Here is a 21,891-nt window from a genome sequence, read left to right as displayed (position 1 = left end):
TTCTACCTTAACTAATGCTTTGGACATCAACAGGTAGAGCTAAATCCTTGAAACCTTCCAAGTGGTGGCTTTCAGTTATTGCTGCATTGGTTTCTAGAGATGGAACAAATTATATTGTATGGAAACTTTTTTTTTTTGAGACAAAGTCTCACCTTGTCACCCAGGCTGGAGGGCAGTGGCATGATCTTGGCTCACTACAACCTCCACCTCCCAGGTTCAAGTGATTCTCTTGCCTCAGCCTCCCGAGTAGTTGGGATTACAGGTGCCTGCCACCATGCCTGGCTAATTTTTGTGTTTTTACTAGAGATGGGGTTTCATTATGTTGGCCAGGCTTGTCTCGAACTCCTGACCTCAGGTGATCCACTCACCTTGGCCTCCCAAAGTACTGGGATTATAGGCATGAGCCACCACACCCAGCCTTTTTTTCTTCTAGGTACCAGCTTTTATTTATCAGATTGGTAAAAATGTTAGAAAGTGTGCAATGAAATGGGCATTCTCACAGTCGTGGCAGAAAGTATAATTATCTTGACTTTCTAGAAAGCATTTTGGCTTTCTAGAAACTTGCCTAACCTCTTCCCATTTAGGCAAGATGGATTCTGACTACCCCTAGGTGGCCAGCCTTGTCCCTGTGATTCCATATCTCCCAAAAGGAGAGGTCTAGTCTCAGTGAAAACCCAGGTTTTCTTGGCTTAGCCCACCTGACAGCTAATCACTGGAAATGGGGTGGGCCAGTAGAGTCCTTTGGTTAGGTTTTGTGTCAAGAGAGGGATGTGGAAAGATGGGAGAGAGTTAGCAAAACTGGCCTCAATGGAACTATGTAAGTTAACGTAGAATGGCAAAGGAATGTTTCTTCCAAGGAAGAAATTCTAGGGAAGGAAGAAAGTGGAGGGGAAGGCAGCAGTTCTCAAAGTTTTGGGGTCAGGATTCTTTTACACTCTTAAAAGTATATTGAGGGCCCAAGGAGCTTTTGTGTATGTAGGTTATATCTATTGGTATTTATCACTAGAAATTAAATCAGAAATACTTAAAATATTCTTTAAAAGCTCACCAAATATTGTTATAAATGCTTTTATGAAAAGAAAATTTCTAAACTCAAAGTAGTACAATCTTACATCTTTTGCAAATTTCTTTGATGTTTGATATGTCATTTGTACCTGCATTCAATTTATTGTGTGATATTTGCTTGAAAAAATGTGAACAAAGGCTAATCTCATACAGATAGGCATTTTAGATCATTGTGGATATTTCTTTTTCTTTTTCTTTTTTTTTGAGATTGGGTCTTGCTCTGTTGCCCAGGCTGGAATGCAGTGCTATGATCACGGCTCACTGGACCCTCAGTATCTGGGGACTCAGGTGCTCCTCCCACCTCAGCCTCCAGAGTAGCTGGGACTACAGGTGTATACTACCCCACCTAGCTAATTGTTTGTATTTTTTGTAGAGACAGGGTTTTGCCATGTTGCCTTGGCTTCTTTTTTGATACTCCATCAAAACTTGATTTTTCTTGAACTTTGGATCTTTTACCCTTGCATGATATTATAACATCATGCATTGTTCAGTTCGAAAATAATGGTTCACTGAGATCTTCTATATATTGATATGTTTGATTATATGATATCAAAATACACTCATCAATATCACCATCAATCTCATCAGAATACTTCTGGAAAGTGATGGTGGATATAAGTTTTCTAAAATTCTAATTTTTTTGTTCAAAAGCTTGAGTTTTAGTATTAGCAATTTTATTGTTTAATTTTATTATGGCCTGTCTGTTGTTTTCCTTGAAATAACAGAATCTCCTTTTTTTTTGAGAAAATGTCTCCCAAAACCCAAGCTGAAATAAAATTTTTTCAGTCATCATTTGAAGTAAAAATGATATTCCATTAAAGTGGTTAATTCACTTCATAACTTAGTCACATGAGGGTTTTTTCTTAGGCAGTCTGTAGGAATGCTCATGTATACTTCCCATTTCATCACTTGAAATATTAAAAAGATATATTCAAGGATTAAGATGTAAAATTTTCACTGCTTCATCATAGACATTCTTTTTATTTTTGAGACAGGGCCTTGTTCTGTCACCCAGGCTGGAGTGCAGTAGCATGATCACAGCTCACTGTAGCCTCAACCTTCTGGGCTCAATCAATCCTCCTGCCTCAGCCTGCCAAGTAGCTGGGACTACAAGCATGCAACCACCATGTCCAGCTAAGTTTTATATTTTTAGTAGAGACGGGATTTCACCGTGTTGGCCAGGCTGGTCTCAAACTCTTGACCTCAGGTGATCTGCCCACCTTGGCCTTCCAAAGTGCTGGGATTACAGGCATGAGACACCGTGCCTGGCCCTCCCTTCCTTTTTACACCTTTAAACCTTTCCTGTGCATAGTAGTCATACCATGACTACTAGTAGTTTGGTGTTACTGCCTTTATTTATGCTAAAGTACCAGCATTTTTACCCACCATTGCATCTGCACCCTTAAAGCAAATGTCACCATGTTAGTATTCCTGTCAAAACAGTTTGGACCTGGGGGTCTGAGGGCCAAACTTTGTGAACCATTGAAATAGGTACTTAAACCTACTATATATCATATCTTTTCATCTACAAGATTTTTAAAAACTTGATTTCAGTTAATGTTTTTGTAATTTTTAAAATTTGGTTTTGAGGGGTTTCAGTCCAGAGCAACAACACGTATTTTATTTTGCTTATGCTGAAGTTTAGTAGACAGATACTAACCTAATAGAATGAGGTCCTAAATCTAGTTGCAGTTTCTTTAGCCAAAACAAACAAACAAAACCCCCCAAAACTAAAAATGTGAAAATGGTCCATATGTTGTATTCCCAATGTATGCTGAAGAATTTGGAGATGAAAATGCAATAGTCAATAAGTGGTATTCTTTAAGAATAGGATTGGGACAGGCATGGAGGCTCACACCTGTAATCCCAGCACTTTGGGAGGCCGAGGTGGGCGGATCACGAGATCAGGAGATCGAGACCACCCTGGCTAACACGGTGAAACCTCGTCTCTACTAAAAATACAAAAACTTAGCCATGCATGGTGGTGGGTGCCTAAAGTCCCAGCTACTCCAGAGGCTGATGCAGGAGAATGGCGTGAACCCGGGAGGCGGAGCTTGCAGTGAGCTGAGATCGCACTACTGCATCCAGCCTCTGGGTGACAGAGCAAGACTCCGTTTCAAAAAAAAAAAAAAAAAAGAATAGGATTAATTCTGAGGAGTTTCTTTTAGACTGTAAAGAGATTTGGGACACTATAAGAGAGGAATGAGAAGAATGAGAATAGTAAAATCATTATTGAATAGATATACTGTTAATGATATGCTCCTTCAATACAACTTGTTTTTCTTTTCTTTCTTTCTTTTTTTTTTTTTTTGAGATGGAGTCTTGCTCTGTCACCAGGCTGGAGTGCAGTGGCGCTTCTCAGCTCACTGAAAGCTGGGTTCAAGCTCTTACCCTGCCTCAGCCTCCTGAGTAGTTGGAACTACTGGCACATGCCACCACACCTGGCTAATTGTTATTATTTGAGTAGAGACGGGGTTTCACCATGTTGGCTGGGATGTCTCGATCTCCTGACCTCGTGATCCGCCCACCTCGGCCTCCCAAAGTGCCGGGATTACAGGTGTGAGCCACCACACCCGGCCAACTTGGTTTTCTTAAAAGAACCTTTGGTAAATATTTGGTTTCTGTGGCTTCAGCTATCATTCAGATTACAGTTTTTAAAGCAATATTTCCTAAAGTTGTTTGTGCGAAATGGTTTTGCATGACTTGAACCTAGTTCTTCTGAAGCTAATATATAATAATAATGACTTTTCCCCAATTTATAATGGAAAATCCTACAACAGAGTAAATGTCTATTAGTGGGTGAAAGCCCATAATGCTTAGTTCATTAGCTTTTAAAAAAAATCACACGTAATTGTGTTCTGAAAATACATGTATAGTAATGGCATTTTTGGTATTACTTGGTTTGTGTGATAGAATAAAATATTAGAATTTTATGCTGTTTGAATTAGTTATCTATTGCTCTGTAACAAATTTAGCAGCTTAAAACAACAAACATTATCTCACAGTTTCTGTGGGTCAGAATTCTGTGCAGTTTATCTTGGGTTCACTGGCTTGGTCTCTCACCAGGCAGTGAAGGTGTTGATGGCGGCTGTGATCATCCCAAGGCAGGATAGGGAGAGAATCTGTCTCCAAGCTCACACTGGCAGGATTCACCTCAGAGGCTGCTGGACTGGGCCTCCGTTTCTAGATGGCTATTGGTCAGAGGCCTTTTACAATACCTTGCCATGTGGGCCTCTCCATAGGGCATCTCATCACATGGCAACTGGCTTCCATCAGAGGGAGCAATGGAAAGAGCAGGAGAAGGGTGACCAAGGCAGGCATCGTAGTCTCCTTGTAGCCTCATCTCAGAAGTGATGTTATTACTTTTGCTGTATTCTCTTTGTTAGAAGTGAGTCACTAGGTCCAGGGGTGGAATTTTACAAGGGTGTGAATGGCAGGAGGGTGAGGGTGATCAGGGCCATTTAGAGGCTGCCTACCAGTGTTGAAGAAAATTGTTGACTTCTATGAGCTGTAGCAGCAGACAGTGCTATGCAAGGAGAATTGCTGTTTCAGAAGTCCAGCTCCTCACATGAATTTAATGTGTTGCCTTTTCCCCCATACATTTTGTTTAAATCCATTGTCATCTTGCCATTTAGTGGTGTGGTTTAATTGCATATTTGGGTTAGTCTGTATGTAATGTTTAACATAGGTGTCTCTGTGTTAAACAGGAATCCTCTTCATTTTCTTTACCAATATGGTTTGTGGACTATGATGAGCCAAATCTGACATCAGTTCTGGAATGTCTAGGAGATGCTAAGAACAACAATTCAGTGAGGAAAGAAGCCAAGCTATTTTCTCTTTTCCTCATGAACATTATATTTAGAAATTAAATATTAAGATATGATAAAAACAAAAGCATGATTAATGACTGTAATATTAGAGGAATTAAAGTCTGGGTATTGTAAGTCCTTCCAATCTTACTTACTACCTGGATTCTCTTTATTATTTCCCACATGTATAACCTTAGTTTAGATTAGGAATTCAGGATCTCTTTTTCCCTGAATTCTAACCATTAAGCCAAGCAAGCATTTTGGGTAGTGACCACTAGCCAAGGTGGGAAGTAGAAAAAAGACCAAGGTGGAAGTGAAAGGAGAGAAGGGGAGAATGACACCAGAACTAGTGGGAGGGGATTGCCTTTTCTTTCAAGGGTCTGTAAGTCTGCAGTAAAAGTCAAAGGTATTCAAATAGGAAGTTTTGTTCTTGTTTTAGTATATAAAGAAGTACAACTTTCCATGTTGGAAAAATTTTAAAAACCTTTTTTAAATTATAAAACTCATAAGCAACCATTGTTGAGAAAATTAGTAAAGTACAGAAAAGAGAAAAGAAAAAAATTAAAGTCTCCCATAATTTATCTACCTAATATAACCACTATTGACAGTTGACATGATGGCCATTTTCTGCCAGTATATATTTTTTCTTTGCTAGTAAAATACATAACCCTTATACATATGTTTAAATAGTTGAGGTCATATTCTCTATAGTTTTATATTCTTTTTCTTTTTTTTTTGTGACAGAGTCTCACTCTGTCACCCAGGCTGGAGTGCAGTGGCATGATCTCAGCTCACTGCAAGCTCTACCTCCTGGGTTCCCACCATTCTCCTGCCTCAGCCTCCCCAGTAGCTGGGACTACAGGTGCCCACCACCATGCCCGGCTAATTTTTTGTATTTTTTAGTAGAGATGGGGTTTCACCATGTTAGCCAGGATGGTCTCGATCTCCTGACCTCGTAATCTGCCCACCTTGGCCTCCCAAAATGCTGGGATTTACAGGCATGAACCACTGTGCCCAGCCATTTTATATTCTTTTAAAAAGTATTTACTGTATTTTCCCATGATGTCATAGTCTTTATAGAAAAATAACAATCATTATTTTCAGTTGACATGATTGTTTACCTAAAAATATCCAAAGGAACCAACTGAAAAAAAAATTTTAAGATTACTGGTTAAAAGTTCTTTTATATAAAAATCAATAGCCTTCCCCAATGTTAGCTATAATCACATAGAAGATATAGTGATGAAGTATTTTTTCAGGTATTTCAGCAAAAATTAAATACCTAGGAATAAACTTAGATGTGCAGGGCTTTTATCAAGGACAGGACAAAATTTTGCTGAGTGGAATGAGAGATTTGCATTTTATGTTCCTGGATGAGCAGATTTCATGTTATAAATATGTTAGTTATCACCGTGTCTTCATATTAATTTATAAATGTAATTTCTGCTGGGCACAGTGGCTCATACCTGTAATCCAAACAGTTTGGGAAGCTGAGGTGGGTAGATGACAATTAGCTGGGTGTCTGTGGCACACACTTGTATTTCCAACTACTCCTGAGGCTGAGGAGGGAGGATCACTTGAGCCTGGGAGGCAGAGGTTGCAGTGAGCCGAGATCATGCCTGTGAACTCCAGCCTAGGTGACAGAGTAAGACCCTGTCTCAAAAAAAAAGAAAAAAGAAAAAAGAAAAAAAAGTGTGTGTATATATACGCATTTTGTATTTTATATATATAAATTGTGTATGTATGTGTATATATACAAATTTCAGTAGAAATTCCAGCAGATTTATTTTTGGCACTTGACAAAATGACTCTAAAATTTGTTTAGAAGAGTAAATAATAAAAAATAATAAAGTATAGACTCTTTCAACCAGATATTAAATAAAATATTGTGGACTAGCCCTGGGCCAGACAGATAAAGGTAATGGAAGTTTAAAACCAGAGTCATGCAAATGAGAATTTACTATAAGGAAAAGGTGGTGTTTTAACTTACTAGTGAAAAGATAGATTATTCTATAAATAGTTTTAGGAGAACTGGCCATTTGAGGAAGTTTGAGTCTTAACTTCAATTTTTGTCAAAATAAGTTGTAGTAGGTTTAAACACATCTATTCTTAAAAATTAGAACAGAAGAACATTGGTTTGAAGATATTTTAAGAGTTAAGGCTGAGGCTGGGCACAGTGGTTCACACCTGTAATCCCAGCACTTTCAAGGCCAAGGTGGGAAGATTGCTTGAGCTCAGGAGTTTGAGATCAGCCTGGGCAACATAACAAGACTCTCTCTCTCTCTCTCTCTTTCTAGATATACATATACATATAAACACACATACACATACAAAATAGAGTTAAGTTTTGTATGGAGAGCCATGAAGATAAGAGGTAAAAATTAAAGGCTTGATGGACACATGTTTACATCTCCAGCAAGGGGGTTGATGGGAAAGAATGATAGACATAGCTCCATTACTGCTACCTCCTTTTAGGAAGCTGCTTCTGAGTATCTAAAGATAACAGTTTTATAATAGCAGAAATGAGGTTTTTTTCAGTGTCTAAAATATTACATAACATACATACAACATAAACATGTTCAAAACTTAAATGAAGTAGGATATAAATTTGGGCCTAGTGTTTAAAAAAATAAATGTATTTACATGAAGGAGAAAACAACTCACCTCCCAGTCTTACAGCCTCTGCCAGTTTATCATAACCTAGTTTCTTGAGAGAATAAGCTACATGTCTTCACCTTTTTTCACTGAGCTCATTATAATCTGGATTCTGCCTTCATCGTTGCACTAAAATTTATCTCCTAGTTGCCAAATCCAGTGGCTCCCCTCTTAGTCCCCAAATTGACCCCTCTGCAGTATTTTGTTAATGTTGATTGTTCCCTTGTTGAAACATTCCTCCGTTCTTAATGTCCACCAATAAAGAGTTGGTTAAATAAAAATTATAGTGTACAGTTTTATAATAGAATATTCTGTTGTAGACCAAAAAAAAAATGCAGCCAGTCTTTCCATAAGAGCATGTGCAAACTTCTAAGATATATTAAGTAAAAAAGTAAGGCATAAAATATTGTATATAATCTGACCCCTTTAGTATACAGTGTAAAAACATCTATGTCGGCCGGGCGCGGTGGCTCACGCCTGTAATCCCAGCACTTTGGGAGGCCGAGGCGGGCGGATCACGAGGTCAGGAGATCAAGACCATCCTGGCTAACACGGTGAAACCCCGTCTCTACTAAAAATACAAAAAATTAGCCGGGCGTGGTAGCGGGCGCCTGTAGTCCCAGCTACTCGGGAGGCTGAGGCAGGAGAATGGCGTGAACCCGGGAGGCGGAGCTTGCAGTGAGCCGAGATCGCGCCACTGCACTCTAGCCTGGGCGACAGAGCGAGACTCCGTCTCAAAAAAAAAAAAAAAAAAAAAAAAAAAAAAAAAAAAAAAAAATCTATGTCTGTGCTAGTTTATACTTGCTTTTTTCTCCCCTGTTGGATACAGGAAACTGTGAATAGTAGAACACAATTAAAAAAGACTGTGTGGCTTCTGTGCCAGGACCTGTGATAATTGGGTATAAAAGACAAAAAAGGTATTTCCCTATCCTCTGGGAAGGGACGTGATAATCAAGTGGGACTTTTATCAGATTATTTTCTCCTGTTTTGATCTTATCACCCTGCCTTAGTCTCCTCTGAGCTCTTCTTCCTTGGCCTACTTCTTTCTTCTCTTCTCATTCTGTGCTTTCTCTGAGTAATCTTTGACTCCTATTACTTAAGTCATGACCTGTGTTCCAGGGATTCCTAAATCTGTATTCATCTCCAGAGTTTCATACCCATATATCTGTCTGTATATCATATATGTTAGGGAATCTCACTTGGCATGACATGGGTGTTCAAAATGATATTTAAATTTTCATGTATCCACCTCCTAGCACCCTATCAGCCCCATCATGTGTTCCATCAATAATTCTCCTTGTCATTGTGAGTGGGACAAAATGAAATAATCAAAGTAGTCACCCATGCCTAAACCTGGGAACTGTCTTAGCGTTCTTTTATATGCTACTGTTCTCTTATCCCCCCAAATTAGTAAATTTCTAAGACCTGTCCTTCTGAATGTTCTTACTATTTTCCCTGTGATCTCAGTTTCTTCTTCCCATCCCTCAAATGCTTTTTGTGTGTGTGCGTGGTGGTGAAGGGAGTAAAATTGAAATTCATGGAAAATGTACTACCCTGTCTTTCTTTCTTTCTTTCTCTCTGTCTCTCTCTCTCTGTCTCTCTCTCTCTTCTTTCTTTCTTTTCTTGCAGTGAAGTCTCGCCTCACTCTGGTCACCCAGGCTGGAGTACAATGGCACAATCTCGGCTCACTGCAACCTCCACCTCCTGGGTTCAAGTGATTCTCGTGCCTCAACCTCCTGAGTAGCTGGGATTACAGGCATCTGCCACCATGCCCAGCTAATTTTTGTATTTTTAGTAGAGATGAGGTTTCATCATGTTGGCCAGGCTGGTCTCAAACTCCTGACCTCAGGTGATCCACCCACCTCGGCCTCCCAAATTGCTGGGATTACAGGTGTGAGCCACTGTGCCTGGCCACTACCCTGTCTTTCTTGTTGCTTGGTATGACTCACTAACCTGCTGCCTCTCTCCCACTGCAGTGGGATAATTTAGGAATCCGAGAGACTGAGGGGTTGAGGAGGATATATATTATTATTTAGGTGCACCGGCCCAGTCAAATTAACATCTAAAGGACTGAGCCCTGAACAAAGAGTCAGGTTACCTTTTAAGCATTTTGTGGGTTCGGGGAAGATCTGTGCAAGGGGAAGCATATTACAGAAGCAAGAAACAAAGACAGTTATTCAGTTGAGACGTGCATTACATTATTTCTTACTTTTCAAGGAAAAACATGTTTTACAACTTGAGTTTATCTGTCTAGTGACCTTGCAGCTGCACAGCTAGAGAAACAGGGTCTTCACAATGCCTGGGAGAGGAGGAGAGATGAGGTTCACTAGCCTCAGAAAAACAGGCAGTTAATTTTTAAAGGACTCCACCTCTTTTTCTTTCTTAGGGGGGATTCGGTTTTTTTTTTTTTTTACAAACAGTGTTTGCTTACACATTCTTTTTTATTATTATTATTTTTATACTTTAAGTTCTAGGATACATATGCATAATGTGGAGGTTTTTTACATATGTATACACGTGCCATGTTGGTATGCTGTACCCATTAACTCATCATTTACATTAGGTATACCTCTCACCTCCCCCCACCCCACAACAGGCCCCAGTGCATGATGTTCCCCATCCTGTGTCCAAGTGTTTTCATTGTTCAGTTCCCACCTATGAGTGAGAACATGTGGTGTTTGGTTTTCTGTCCTTGCGATAGTTTGCTGAGAATGATGGTTTCCAGCTTCATCCATGTCCCTACAAAGGACATGAACTCATCATTTTTTATGGCTGCATAGTATTCCATGGTGTGTATGTGCCACATTTTCTTAATCCAGTCTATCATTGATGGACATTTGGGTTGGTTCCAAGTCTTTGCTATTGTGAATAGTGCCGCACTAAACATATGTGTGCATGTGTCTTTATAGCAGCATGATTTATAATCCTTTGGGTATATACCCAGTAATGGGATGGCTGGGTCAAATGGTATTTCTAGTTCTAGATCCTTGAGGAATTGCCACACTGTCTTCCACAATGGTTGAACTAGTTTACAGTTCCACCAACAGTGTAAAAGTGTTCCTATTTCTCCACATCCTCTCCAGCGCTTGTTGTTTCCTGACTTTTTAATGGTTGCCATTCTAACTGGTGTGAGATGGTATCTCATTGTGGTTTTGATTTGCATTGCTCTGATGGCCAGTGATGATGGGTGTTTTTTCATGTGTCTGTTGGCTGCATAAATGTCTTCTTTTGAGAAGTCTCTGTTGATGGGGTTGTTTGATTTTTTTCTTGTAAATTTGTTTAAGTTCTTTGTAGATTCTGGATATTAGTCCTTTGTCAGAGGGGAAGATTGCAAAAATTTTCTCCCATTCTGTAGGTTGCCTGTTCACTCTGATGGTAGTTTCACATTCTTTAATTTCTTTTAATTCCTGTTTCACCCCAGCACTCCTGTAGCCCCTTCTGTGCCAGAGGTCAGAGTGTCCAGGTCTGTGTCCAGATCACCCTGCCTCATCTTCATTATATACTTAGCACAAAACAGAGCACATTGGGTGCATAATGAATCCACACTAGGGCTTGGCTTCCTTTTAAGCATGAGGATTTTTGGTGGATCCTAATTTACGGTTCAACCTTCCTGTTTCCACTTGCTTCATTGTTCACTTTGGGAAGGCTTATTCTTTGCTTTGTTAACCCATTCTAATCCTGTGTCTTCTTTCTTTGTCCTTTGTAAACCTGCTTCTTTCTCTTCATCTCTTTTCTTGGTCAGAGACACCCAGAAAATTGTTCCTGACCAAGTGAAGTGAGTCCTTATTAGATCCCATATGAGTCACCTTATACATTAAAAAACATTTTAAACAATGAAAACCACACTTGTGCACATAGTTTACCTTGCTTATTTCCTTAAAGTAAACAATCTTACAATACAATTTGGACTTAAACATGGAGACTTACAGTTATTTTTTGCAGTTTCCTAGTGAATGATTATTTTTTAGACAGACACTTAAGAGCCTACTAAGTATCAAGTGTTTTACAGGTTTCATTTAATCTTTACTATTCCGGGAAAGTTTTCATTTCCTTGTTTTACAGATGAGTAGACTCAAACTCAAGGAATTAGATATGATATCCAAGGTCATCTAGATTTCCAGGCTCTGTCTGCTGGATCACATTTCCTTTTGTACTTTTAACTATGACTGGAATATATAATTTTATAATCCATGTGTAACAATACTGCCTGTGTGTGGTTTTTTTTCTTTTTTCTTTTTGGGTCACCTCATTAATGCAGTAATGTTCTCTTGTTTGAAGTTGTAAGTTTCTAAGAAAATAAGGTAGCAATGAGAAATTGGACAATGTCTGGAACTTCCTTCCTCTGCCTTTATTGTTGTCATTCCATTAGGTATCAGTTGTAGTGATTATACCCCAAGCCATAGTAACTTTCTTAAACTAGAGGCTCCTGAAAATATTTCAAAGAGTTTTTAAAAATATCTGTAAGCTGCAGTTGAGCAGTAACAAACTTTTTTATTTCCTACTGGATTGATTGCAGTAGTCATACCATTATTGATGTCTTCTCAGTGCTCTTTAACATAATGCTTATTTACTGAAATGTGTTTTGTAGCTTCATCAGCAATGGAAGTGGTTGATATGTGGACTCTGCAGATTATATAACTTTCCTAAGCACCCGAATGTTGAGATGCCAGATCAACCACTACCCATGGGTCAGGTAAAGTAAAAATTCTGTAGTGTTCAAGAGCTAAAATAAATTGTCTCAAACAAAAGTCAAACTAGGATGATTTTTTAAAAATTATTCAACTTATTTAGAAGTTAGTTTTTCTGTTCCTATTGAATTGTTTGTTCTGTTTTAGATACTAAAAATAACATTTTCATTCTTTGGAACTGCTGGTATTTAGTATGGCAGGCAAACAATTGCCCTTTTCCCTAACACCAGCTTTTTGTTGTGAATATTCCTGGGGTCCATAAATGTTCTTGCTTCTTTCATTGTTTGTCTTTGCTCATTGACTTGCCTTCACCTAGAAATGCCATCTCCTTAAATCTGTCTATGCTTCTTAAGGACTCACCCAAATGTTATCTCCTGCAAGCAACAGAAATCTCCACTAGCTCACCACTACCTGTAACTTCTTCCTGGATTTACCTATTTAGGCATCAGCTATTGACTTTTTAGTATAATACATGAGAATTTAGCTCTTATACCACCCACTTTGCCTTCCTCAGATATTATCTTTAGTGATATAAGTAATCACTAATTATCATTAGGACTTCGAGAAGCCAAATTTTCTAGAATATTTAGGATAGAATATTTCTTTTCTTGGTGCTGCTTTTTGTTTTGCAATGTCTTCTCATAACAGTAATTTTTAATTAAAAAAATTCTGTTGTAGCCCTTTCTGTGAGATCATCTTCTCTTCCAAAGCCTTTGGCTCCTGTGTGCCCATTTTGGCAGGTTGTTCTTCGGGTTGGCTGTGCACATGTCATCTTGAGGTTTTTCTCATCTGCTCTCCTAGAGTACATCCATTGTTTCCTGGATCCCATGTCATCTTTCTTGGCTTTCCCTTTGTCATTTTACCTGACTATGTCCTCAAGTAAAACCCTAAGAAAGCATGGAGTGGTATATTTTCTGATCTCTGGCTTCTGAAAAAATACAATGCAGAGTTTGGGTTTTGGAGCCAGTCTGAGATAGGTTTGAATCTTGGTTCTACTACTTCTTAGCTGTATGCCCTTGGGCTGATTCCATAATTGCTCTATGCATCAATTTCCATTTGCAAAATGGGGGAACCGGTAATAGTATTAGTACCTATGTTTCTAGGGAGCTGTGAGGATTAAATGAGTTGGTACATGTAAACCATTTAGAACAGTGCCTGGTGCTTAGCACATCTCCATCACTATTCACTTTTGTCATAGTCTACCCTCACACTTGATTGATAGTTTGGTTGATTATATACTTCTAGGTTGAGGATAATTTTACCTTAGAATTTCAAAGTCTGTGCTGTTGTCTTCTAACCAGTCATGGTGGTGAAGCCTCATGTCACCCTGAGTTTCACTCATTTATGCATGACTTTCTCTCTGGAAGCTTTTAGGAGTTTGTCTTTTCCTTGGTGAGCTGAAATAGCACAACATTGTACTTAGTGTGTGTCTTTTTTCATTCACTGTGCTGGGCACACTGAATCGATAGGCCTATGGATAGGCTCTTTCAATGTTGGAATCTTGAATCTTGTCATATTTTTGTTAACTTTCTCCTTTCCATTTTATTTGTTCATTTTGAAGTGTCTGTTAATTGGATTTTAGTCCTCTTGTTTGAGTCTTGTATCTCATGTCATTTCTAATTTTTTTTAAATTTTAAGTTCTGGAATATTTTTCTTATTTTTTGACTTTTAGGAAATTTTATTTGGACAGTCTTAACTTTAAGTTTTGTTTTGGTTATTTATTGTTGCTTAACCAATTTTCCCAAAACTTAATGGCATAAAACTACACATTTGCCTGTCTGTCACTACTGTATGGGTTAACTGGGGCTAGCTGGACAGTTTTTCTGCTGGTCTCATTTGGCATCTCTCACTGTGCGGTTAGATGGTGTCAGGGACTGGTCATTTGGATTCTCAGCTGCAGTGGAATGTCTGAGACGGCTACTTCACCCACAGGTCTGCTGCCTTGGTGTTTCTTCATGTGGCCTTCCTCTCTGCATAGCATCTCATCCTTTCAGGCCTCTTCAAGTGGTTTCTCTTTCGCCAAGAGGATAGTCGGTACTTATTTGGGCTACTAGAAGCACAGAAGTGGAGCTGCCAGTGTTCTTAAGGCTTAGACCTGGAACAGGTCCAGTGTCATTTCTACCAAATTCTATAGGTTAAAGTGAGTCTTGAGGCCAACCCAGATTCACTGTGGGATGGGCCTGTCCAAGAACATGATAACAGGAGGTATGGCTCATTGGGGACCAACTCCCAAGATGAACCCTGAGTTCTAAGAACTTTTTCTTCTCTGATTATTCCTTATTCATATTCTATTTTTGTTTTATTCTTGTAATATATTCACAAGTGTCTTTATGAAGTGATTTTGATACTCTTTTGTCTTCTCCCTAGCATCTCTTTGTTCTTTAATAAATTTTTTTCTTAGTTTATTTTGGTCTTATTTTTCTTCTTAAAACCTTTCCTTAAGTATCTATTCTATGTTGCTTATCATTTGTAGTCTTTTTTGAGACAGAGTTTCACACTTGTTGCCCAGGATGGAGTGCAATGGTGTGATCTTGGCTCACCACAACCTTTGCCTCCTGGGTTCAAGCGATTCTCCTGCCTCAGCCTCCTGAGTAGCTGGGATTACAGGCATGTGCCACCATGCCTGGCTAATTTTTGTATTTTTAGTAGAGAAGGGGTTTCTCCATGTTGGTCAGGCTGGTTTCGAATTCCTGACCTCATGTGATCTGTCCACCTTGGCCTCCCAAAGTGCTGGGATTAAAGACGTGAACCACTGTGCCTGGCATGTATTCTTTGTTTTTTAATTCTCTTTTTTGTTCATTCATATTTGAGAGAGGTACTAAAAGACTGGGAGGCTGGGAGTGGTGGCTCATACCTACAATCTCAGTGCTTTGGGAGACTGACGTGAGAGGATCACTTGAGCCCAGGAGCTCAAGACTAGTTTGGGCAATATTGTGAGACCCCATCTTTAAAAAAATAAATTAAAAAAAATAGCCAGGTGTGGTGACCTGTAGCCCCAACTACTTGGGAGGCTGAGGCAGGAGGATCGCTTGAGCCCAGGATGTTGAGGCTAAAGTGAGTTGTGATGATGCTGCTGCATTCCTGCATTCCAGCCTGGGTGAAGGAGCAAGATCCTTTCTCAAATAAATAAATAAATAAATAAATAAATAAAATAAAAATTAAAAATAAAAAATTGATTGGGAGTTCTTCATGGCCAAGACTTGGCAACTGATAGCTTTTAGAGGGGAACATATGCTGATTCCTAATTGTCATCCTCTACCCCTCTATCTTATCTCCCGGTGCAATCATAAATGATGGCTGGAACTACTCCATTCCTCTGGAGGTGAAATCTACATTCTCTTGCCTGAGGTGGATGTGTTTGCTTGGATTCTGCTTAAGGAGATGGAGGAGAGCAGTGTGTTTCAGGGCCTGGAAAATGTTCTCTATATAGGCTTTTGGTTGATCTCTGTTTTCAGTCTTGCCTATCAGTCCCACTCTCGGGGGTACCTGGTGTCTGAGTCTAGAACCTTTCCAGGTTGCTGTGGGACAAATTAGCTTCCTTCTTATTGGTATCCCCCTGACCTCCACTTTTGTTTGCTGGCTCCATTAATTAACCATTTTCCATTTACTGTCATTTTCTAATGGAGGTGAATTCTCTTCTGTGGGTAACCCCATTTCTTTTTTTTGTAATTGTGTGTTTATATAATGTTTATTCTTCACTGTATTTCTAGTGGAGCCTCAGGACAAAGAGCAGATGGTGGAAATATGTGTTCAGTGTTCAGTTTTTTTTCTGTAAGACTGCAACTTGTGTTTTTCACTGAATATCACATGGACTTAATGCATATAGAGCTACCTTGTTTTTCATGATTGTGCCTACAATTCTATGGTGAAATATAATTTGTGAATTACCTGATGAGATTTTCCTAATTTTGAATCATCCTTGCATTCCTATAATAAACACTGTTAGAATGGCTATGTTAATATTTTATTTTTGCATTTTTACTTCTGTATAAAATAAGATTATAGTTTTGTTTGTTTCTTTTAAGGCTCTTATTTCATTTCAGTATCAAGGGCATGCAGGGCTAACTCGGGAAGCTTTACATCTTTTTTCTAAGACCTAGGATGTAGATCTAGTTTACACAGTAATTTTCAACTGCAGGAATATTTTGCCTCCCATGGGACATTTGGAAATATCTGGAGACATTTTTGTGGTCACAACTGGTCACGGTCGGGAGGTCTTATTGGAATTCTGTGGGTAGAGGGGATGTTACTAAATGTCCCACAACACACCAGGAGAACCCTTACAAAGAATTGTCTGGCCCAAGATATCAGTATTGCTGAGGCTGACAAACCCTGGTTTAAATAAATGTCCAATTTGGAGGATGAGTCTTTGTCTTTTTCCTTCTTCTGCGTATTGGTCTCCAGATTTTCCGTTTCTTCAGTTAGTTTTCGTAAGTGTAGATTCTTAAAAGAAATGAACACTTCATCCGTACTTCTGAGGTGTTGTAAAGATGTGTAAAGTTTTCACTTTTTGCATCATATTCACATGTGGCTATATGCCCTTTTGTCTTCAAAGTTTTCTTTATCTTGATCACTTATCAGAGGCGTGACTGTTTTATTATCTTAGGCTTTTGAAAGAATCCTCCTTTAGTTTTATTTTTTTAATTTAGTGGGTTGTTTTCACATTTTCCTTATGTCTTAATTATTTCCCCTTTTTGTTTATTTTGCTTTTTCTAGTTTAGTGGATCAGTGTAATTTAAACTGCTTTTTAAACAAACATGTAAGGGTATACATTTTCTTTGGGTGCTGTTTGACTTTATTGCACAAGTTTTAAAATCTATTTTCTAAATAGTTTGTATTTTCCAAGTCATTTTATTGCATCCTCTGTTCACATTGCTCTTACTATTAAAACTTTTTATTTGCCTGGCATGGTGGCTTATGCCTGTAATCCCAGCACTTTGGGAGGCCAAGGCAGGTGGATGACCTGAGGTTGGGAGTTCGAGACCAGCCTGACCAACATGGAGAGAGCCCGTCTCTACTAAAAATACAAAAATTAGCTGGGCATGGTGGTGCACGCCTGTAATCCCAGCTACTTGGGAGGCTGAGGCAGGAGAATCGCTTGAACCCGGGAGACAGAGGTTGCAGTGAGCTGAGATCATGCCACTGCACTCCAGCCTGGGCAACAAGAGCAAAACTCCACCTCAAAAAAAAAATGACATGTATTGAAATTATGTAAAACATAAGCTTAGTGTAACATATAGTTAGAGCGAGTACTTGGGAACTAATGCCTAGCCAGCACCAAGGTGAAGAGAAGGCACACTGCTTGCACTACAGAAACCTTCTGCAGGCTGCTTCCTGATCACCATGCCTCTGTACGCTCATCTTGCCTTATGTTTCTCTAGTGTTATCACTCATATATGCATCCTTCAACAATACGGTGTAGTGTTGCCTATTATTTGGACTTTTGAAAATCACAGTATATGTATTTTTTCATATCTTCGTTGTGCTCAACGTTGTGTGTGAAATTTGTTCCTATTGTGTGTAGCTATAGTTCTTTTGCATTGCTGTATTTACTCCATTGTTTGAATACACCATACCATTTATCCCCTTGACTAGATACAGACATGTGGGTGGTTTCCAGTGTTATTAGGAACAGCGATTGCTGCTGTGGTCATTCTTGTCTGTATTTCATGGTACCCTTGTGCCAGCATTTCTCTGGGGCTCATACTTAGGAGTTGGATGACTGAGGCATGAGGATCAATTTCTTCTTTTACCCAAGAGTTATCTAGAACAAAAAAAGTTAAAAAGCATTTTCAGGTGGCTTTTGAGGTATTTTTCGTGCATCAATATGGTCAGAGAATATGGCCTGTGACCTTTCAGTGAGATTTTCAGCAATCATTTAGACTTCACTATTGGTGTTACTGTTGCCTTTGCTTATTGCTCTTCTTGTATTATGTCTCCTGCTCCCTGCCCCTCAAGTATATCCCTGAATAATATCCTGGTTTTTTTTTTTTTCCTAGAAAGGGTTTGTGGGGATGTGTATGGAGTGTGTTCTGTGCACTTGCTGTCTGTTATCATTTGTTCAACAAATATTTGACTCTGTATAAAGTACTCCATCCATATCGGTGTGGAGAATCCAGAGGCAAACATACACAGATATGCTTCCTGTCTTGAGGGAGCTAGATATAGAATTCTGAGATCATAATTGAGTTTCTTTCCAGGTCTTTATACTTTTATGTTCTGATATTGTTGTAGATGAAAAGTCTGATGCCTATCTGATTCTTAGTTCTTTCTGATAGTTAGTATGATTTTCTGTGTAACTGTAAAGTGTGGGGGTTTTACTTTTTTTTTTTTTTTTTTGAAACAGAGTCTCACTGTGTCACCCAGGCTGGAGTGCAGTGGTGCTATCTTGGATCATTGCAACCTCCACCTCTCAGGTTCAAATGATACTCCCACCTCAGCCTCCTGAGTAGCTGGGACTACAGGCATGTACCACCATGCCCGGCTAAATTTTGTATTATTAGTAGAGATAGGGTTTCACCATGTTAGCCAGGATGGTCTCGATCTGCTGACCTTGTGATCTGCCTGCCTTGATCTGTCAAAGTGCTGGGATTACAGATGTGAGCCACCTTAATGTTTTGCTGAGTCATGTCCATTGTGTCCTGGCCCTTCTGCAACTGGTGTTTTGTTTTGTTTTTTTTTTTTTTTGGTTTAGGGGTCTTATTTTTACCTCCTAGAATTGTCTTTTGCATAGTAATCTGTTTTGTATTTTGTGGATACAGTATCTTCTCAATTACTGCTAAAGATTCCAATTAGGTTTTAAAATTCTGCTTATTTCCTTCATTAGCAGTGCTTCAGGTCATTCGTGCTTCTTTGACTTGGTACCTTCCTTTCAGGTTGCTAATTTTCTTCAACTCTCTGATGATACATGGTTATCTGTTCATTTATAGGTGAGGTATACCTTTGATCAGTATGAGTTGTTATGAGTGTCTTCAGAATTGTCACTCTTTTCTGCTGTGGCCTCCCCCTCCTTGTTGGCAGACCTGTGCTCTTCCTGTGGCATGAGGATGGGGAGGTGCTGGCTGGTGAGCTTTCCAGATTTTGAGCTAAAAGGAAGAGGCAGAGCCTGTTATAAGATTTTGATGCTGCATTGAGTTACATTGAAAAAGCATTCTGTCTTTTCTCTCTGGTTTTGACACTGATAGTGAGAGACCATCAAGACAGGCTTCCTATTACCAGAGTGATCCTTACCAACTATAGTTGGGACAGTACAGTGAAGAATATTTGATCCTTCAAACAAAAGTGGTCCCTCCATTATTTGGATTGTGTTTGTGGCTTTCTTGAGCCCAGCAGTCTGATTCCATCTGCTTTGTATCTTCTAGCATGTCCTTACAGTTTTGGTTCACTAAGGGTATTCTTTTTGTATTTGTTGTTTTGCTGCTGCTGCAGCCGACTTACTCTCTTTATAAAGTTCTGTCATTTCAGTGGGGTTTTAGAAAGAGGGCCAAGTCACGTCCTGAAATGAAATTAATCTTAGGATTTCACAGCCCTAACTCACTTTTTGTTTTGATTAAATTACTTCCCCTTTTTGATGGGGTAGGGGCTCAGCTATCTCATGTAAAATTAAGGCTAGTAACTGGGCTAGTGGTGACAGACCCAGATGCATGTGAGAATCACCTCAGAGAGCTTTTGCAAAACAGATTCTTCTGCAAAAATGCTCTTTCAACCACTGATGCAACCAAATTCTTTGGGACTTTGAGGCTAGGTATATATTCTTTAGATACCCAGAATAATTGGCTTTGGAATATAAGAATTTAGGGAAATGAAGAAGGGGTGAATTACATTTTGGAAGCTGCTGCTTAGATACTGCTGAGACCTTTGTTGGTCTTCATTTCTGGATCCTAGTTTCTTGATCTTTTACATATTCTGGGTTCTAACCTGAACTGGCCTTTATGGTTAAAGCTGCATATATATACTGTGTCCTGGCCAGGAAGCTTGTCTTTTGACCTTTGCCCAAACTGGGTACGAAGGCCCCTCCTAAAAATTCATTAGATTAATTTCTGAACTCGATAATTGTAATTTGTGTTAATTGGTAAATTGTGTCTTATAGAGAGATATTTGATAGTAAATTACATGTTTTTAAAAAGACAATTTGCTTTATAGTGAGGTGGTAATCAATTCATACTCTTAGTTTTGGGAAGTGTCTATTATAAGTAACACACCTGACCTCTTAAAATGTAAGGAAATTGAATTTATGTAATGATTCAGGCTTTTCAAAGTTAAAAATGTAGCTGTTTTGAGGAATTGATAGTTTGGTGTATTTATTTTAAACAAAATAATCCTTTGATCTTATGCACATAGCCGTACAAGTAAAATGTTTTCTTATTTTAAATTAGATTATGTTTTAAAATTTTTTTCAGTTTTGCTTTATATTTGACTGATTGCTTTTCTTTATTCCTAAGGCATTCATTAAGTTGAATTGTTCAAAATTGTTTCATTTTTAAAAGCTGAGAACTGTTGTTTGTCAAATCAAAGTTGGATTTAAAAATGCACATTTTAACTTTAATAAGCTCTCTGGTAGTGGGACTGCAGTGACAGATGGTTGGGAGTTTGTCACTAAAGCTATGACACCAGTCTTCTAAGGTGCATATTTGTTCTGTGTAGTTCTGGCAGATTCTTTCTCTATTTCAGAATGGGACAACAGAAGAAGTGACTTCAAAAGAAGAGGAAGAAGAAGAGATGGATGAAGTGGGTATTTTATATAAGAATAACATTTTGGCCAGGTGAGGTGACTCATGCCTGTAACCCCAGCACTATGGGAGGCCATGGCGGGTGGATCACCTGAGGACAGGAGTTTGAGACCAGCCTGGCCAACATGGCGAAACTCTGTCTCTACTAAAAGTACAAAAATTAGCCGGGCGTGGTGGTAGGCACATGTAATCTCAGCTACTCAGGAGGCTGAGGCAGGAGAATTGCTTGAATCCGGGAGGTGGAGGTTGCAGTGAGCCAAGGTCGTGCCACTGCACTCCTGCCTGAGTGACGAGCAAGACTCTGTCTCAAAAAAAAAAAAAAAAAAATATATATATATATATATCATAAATATCTTTTGTTTTGGACATTTGAGTAATTCTCTAATCTCCTTCATAAATAACTATTAATATGGAATAATTGAAAGCACATCGTATTTGGAATGGAATGTAATTTATAAATTCTGGCTTTACCTCTAACTCATGATATGCCTTTGAGCAAATTGTTTTATCTGAATTCTTGGATTTTATTTTCTGGAAAACAAAAGCTCTTAAGTTTTAACACTAAAATTATATTTAATACTAATCAGTACTTAACCTGTATTTGGTTATTTTTTGGAAGAGAAACTACTGAGTTTAAAAAATTTTATGTTTGCATAAAAGGAGAATTTCAGAATATTTTAGAGACTACCTGCCAGAAGTAGTGAAACTGTCTCTTGCTGAAAAATCATTCAAAGAAATTTGTCTTAGTCTGTTTTATAGTATTGTGACAGAATAAGAGAGAGTGAGTAATTTATGAAGAGCAGTCATTTATTTTCTGACAGTTCTGGAGTCTGGGAAATCCAAGATGAAAATATCAACATTTGGTGTCTCAGGACCTTCTTGTTTTATCCTCACATGGTAGCAGGCAGAAGGGCAGGAGAGCAAGCTGGTCCAATGTGTGAAGCC

At 38.8% G+C, this 21,891-nt stretch overlaps 1 protein-coding gene across 1 annotated transcript in view; it reads left to right on the top strand.

The window, feature by feature from the left end:
• The window catches only part of LOC117976086 (ubiquitin-conjugating enzyme E2 Q2-like), a 33,269-nt gene that overhangs the window by 4,165 nt on the left and 7,213 nt on the right, over window positions 1–21,891 (top strand). The window contains exons 3-4 of the mRNA XM_063596895.1: window positions 12,118–12,222; window positions 20,888–20,944. Of these exons, the coding sequence (XP_063452965.1) occupies window positions 12,118–12,222; window positions 20,888–20,944 (162 nt within the window). The remainder of the gene's footprint in view (window positions 1–12,117; window positions 12,223–20,887; window positions 20,945–21,891) is intronic.

The sequence above is a fragment of the Pan paniscus genome, chromosome 16, assembly GCF_029289425.2.
Source record: "Pan paniscus chromosome 16, NHGRI_mPanPan1-v2.0_pri, whole genome shotgun sequence".
NCBI classification, from domain to species: domain Eukaryota; kingdom Metazoa; phylum Chordata; class Mammalia; order Primates; family Hominidae; genus Pan; species Pan paniscus.
This window is presented reverse-complemented; position numbering and strand designations above follow the sequence as displayed.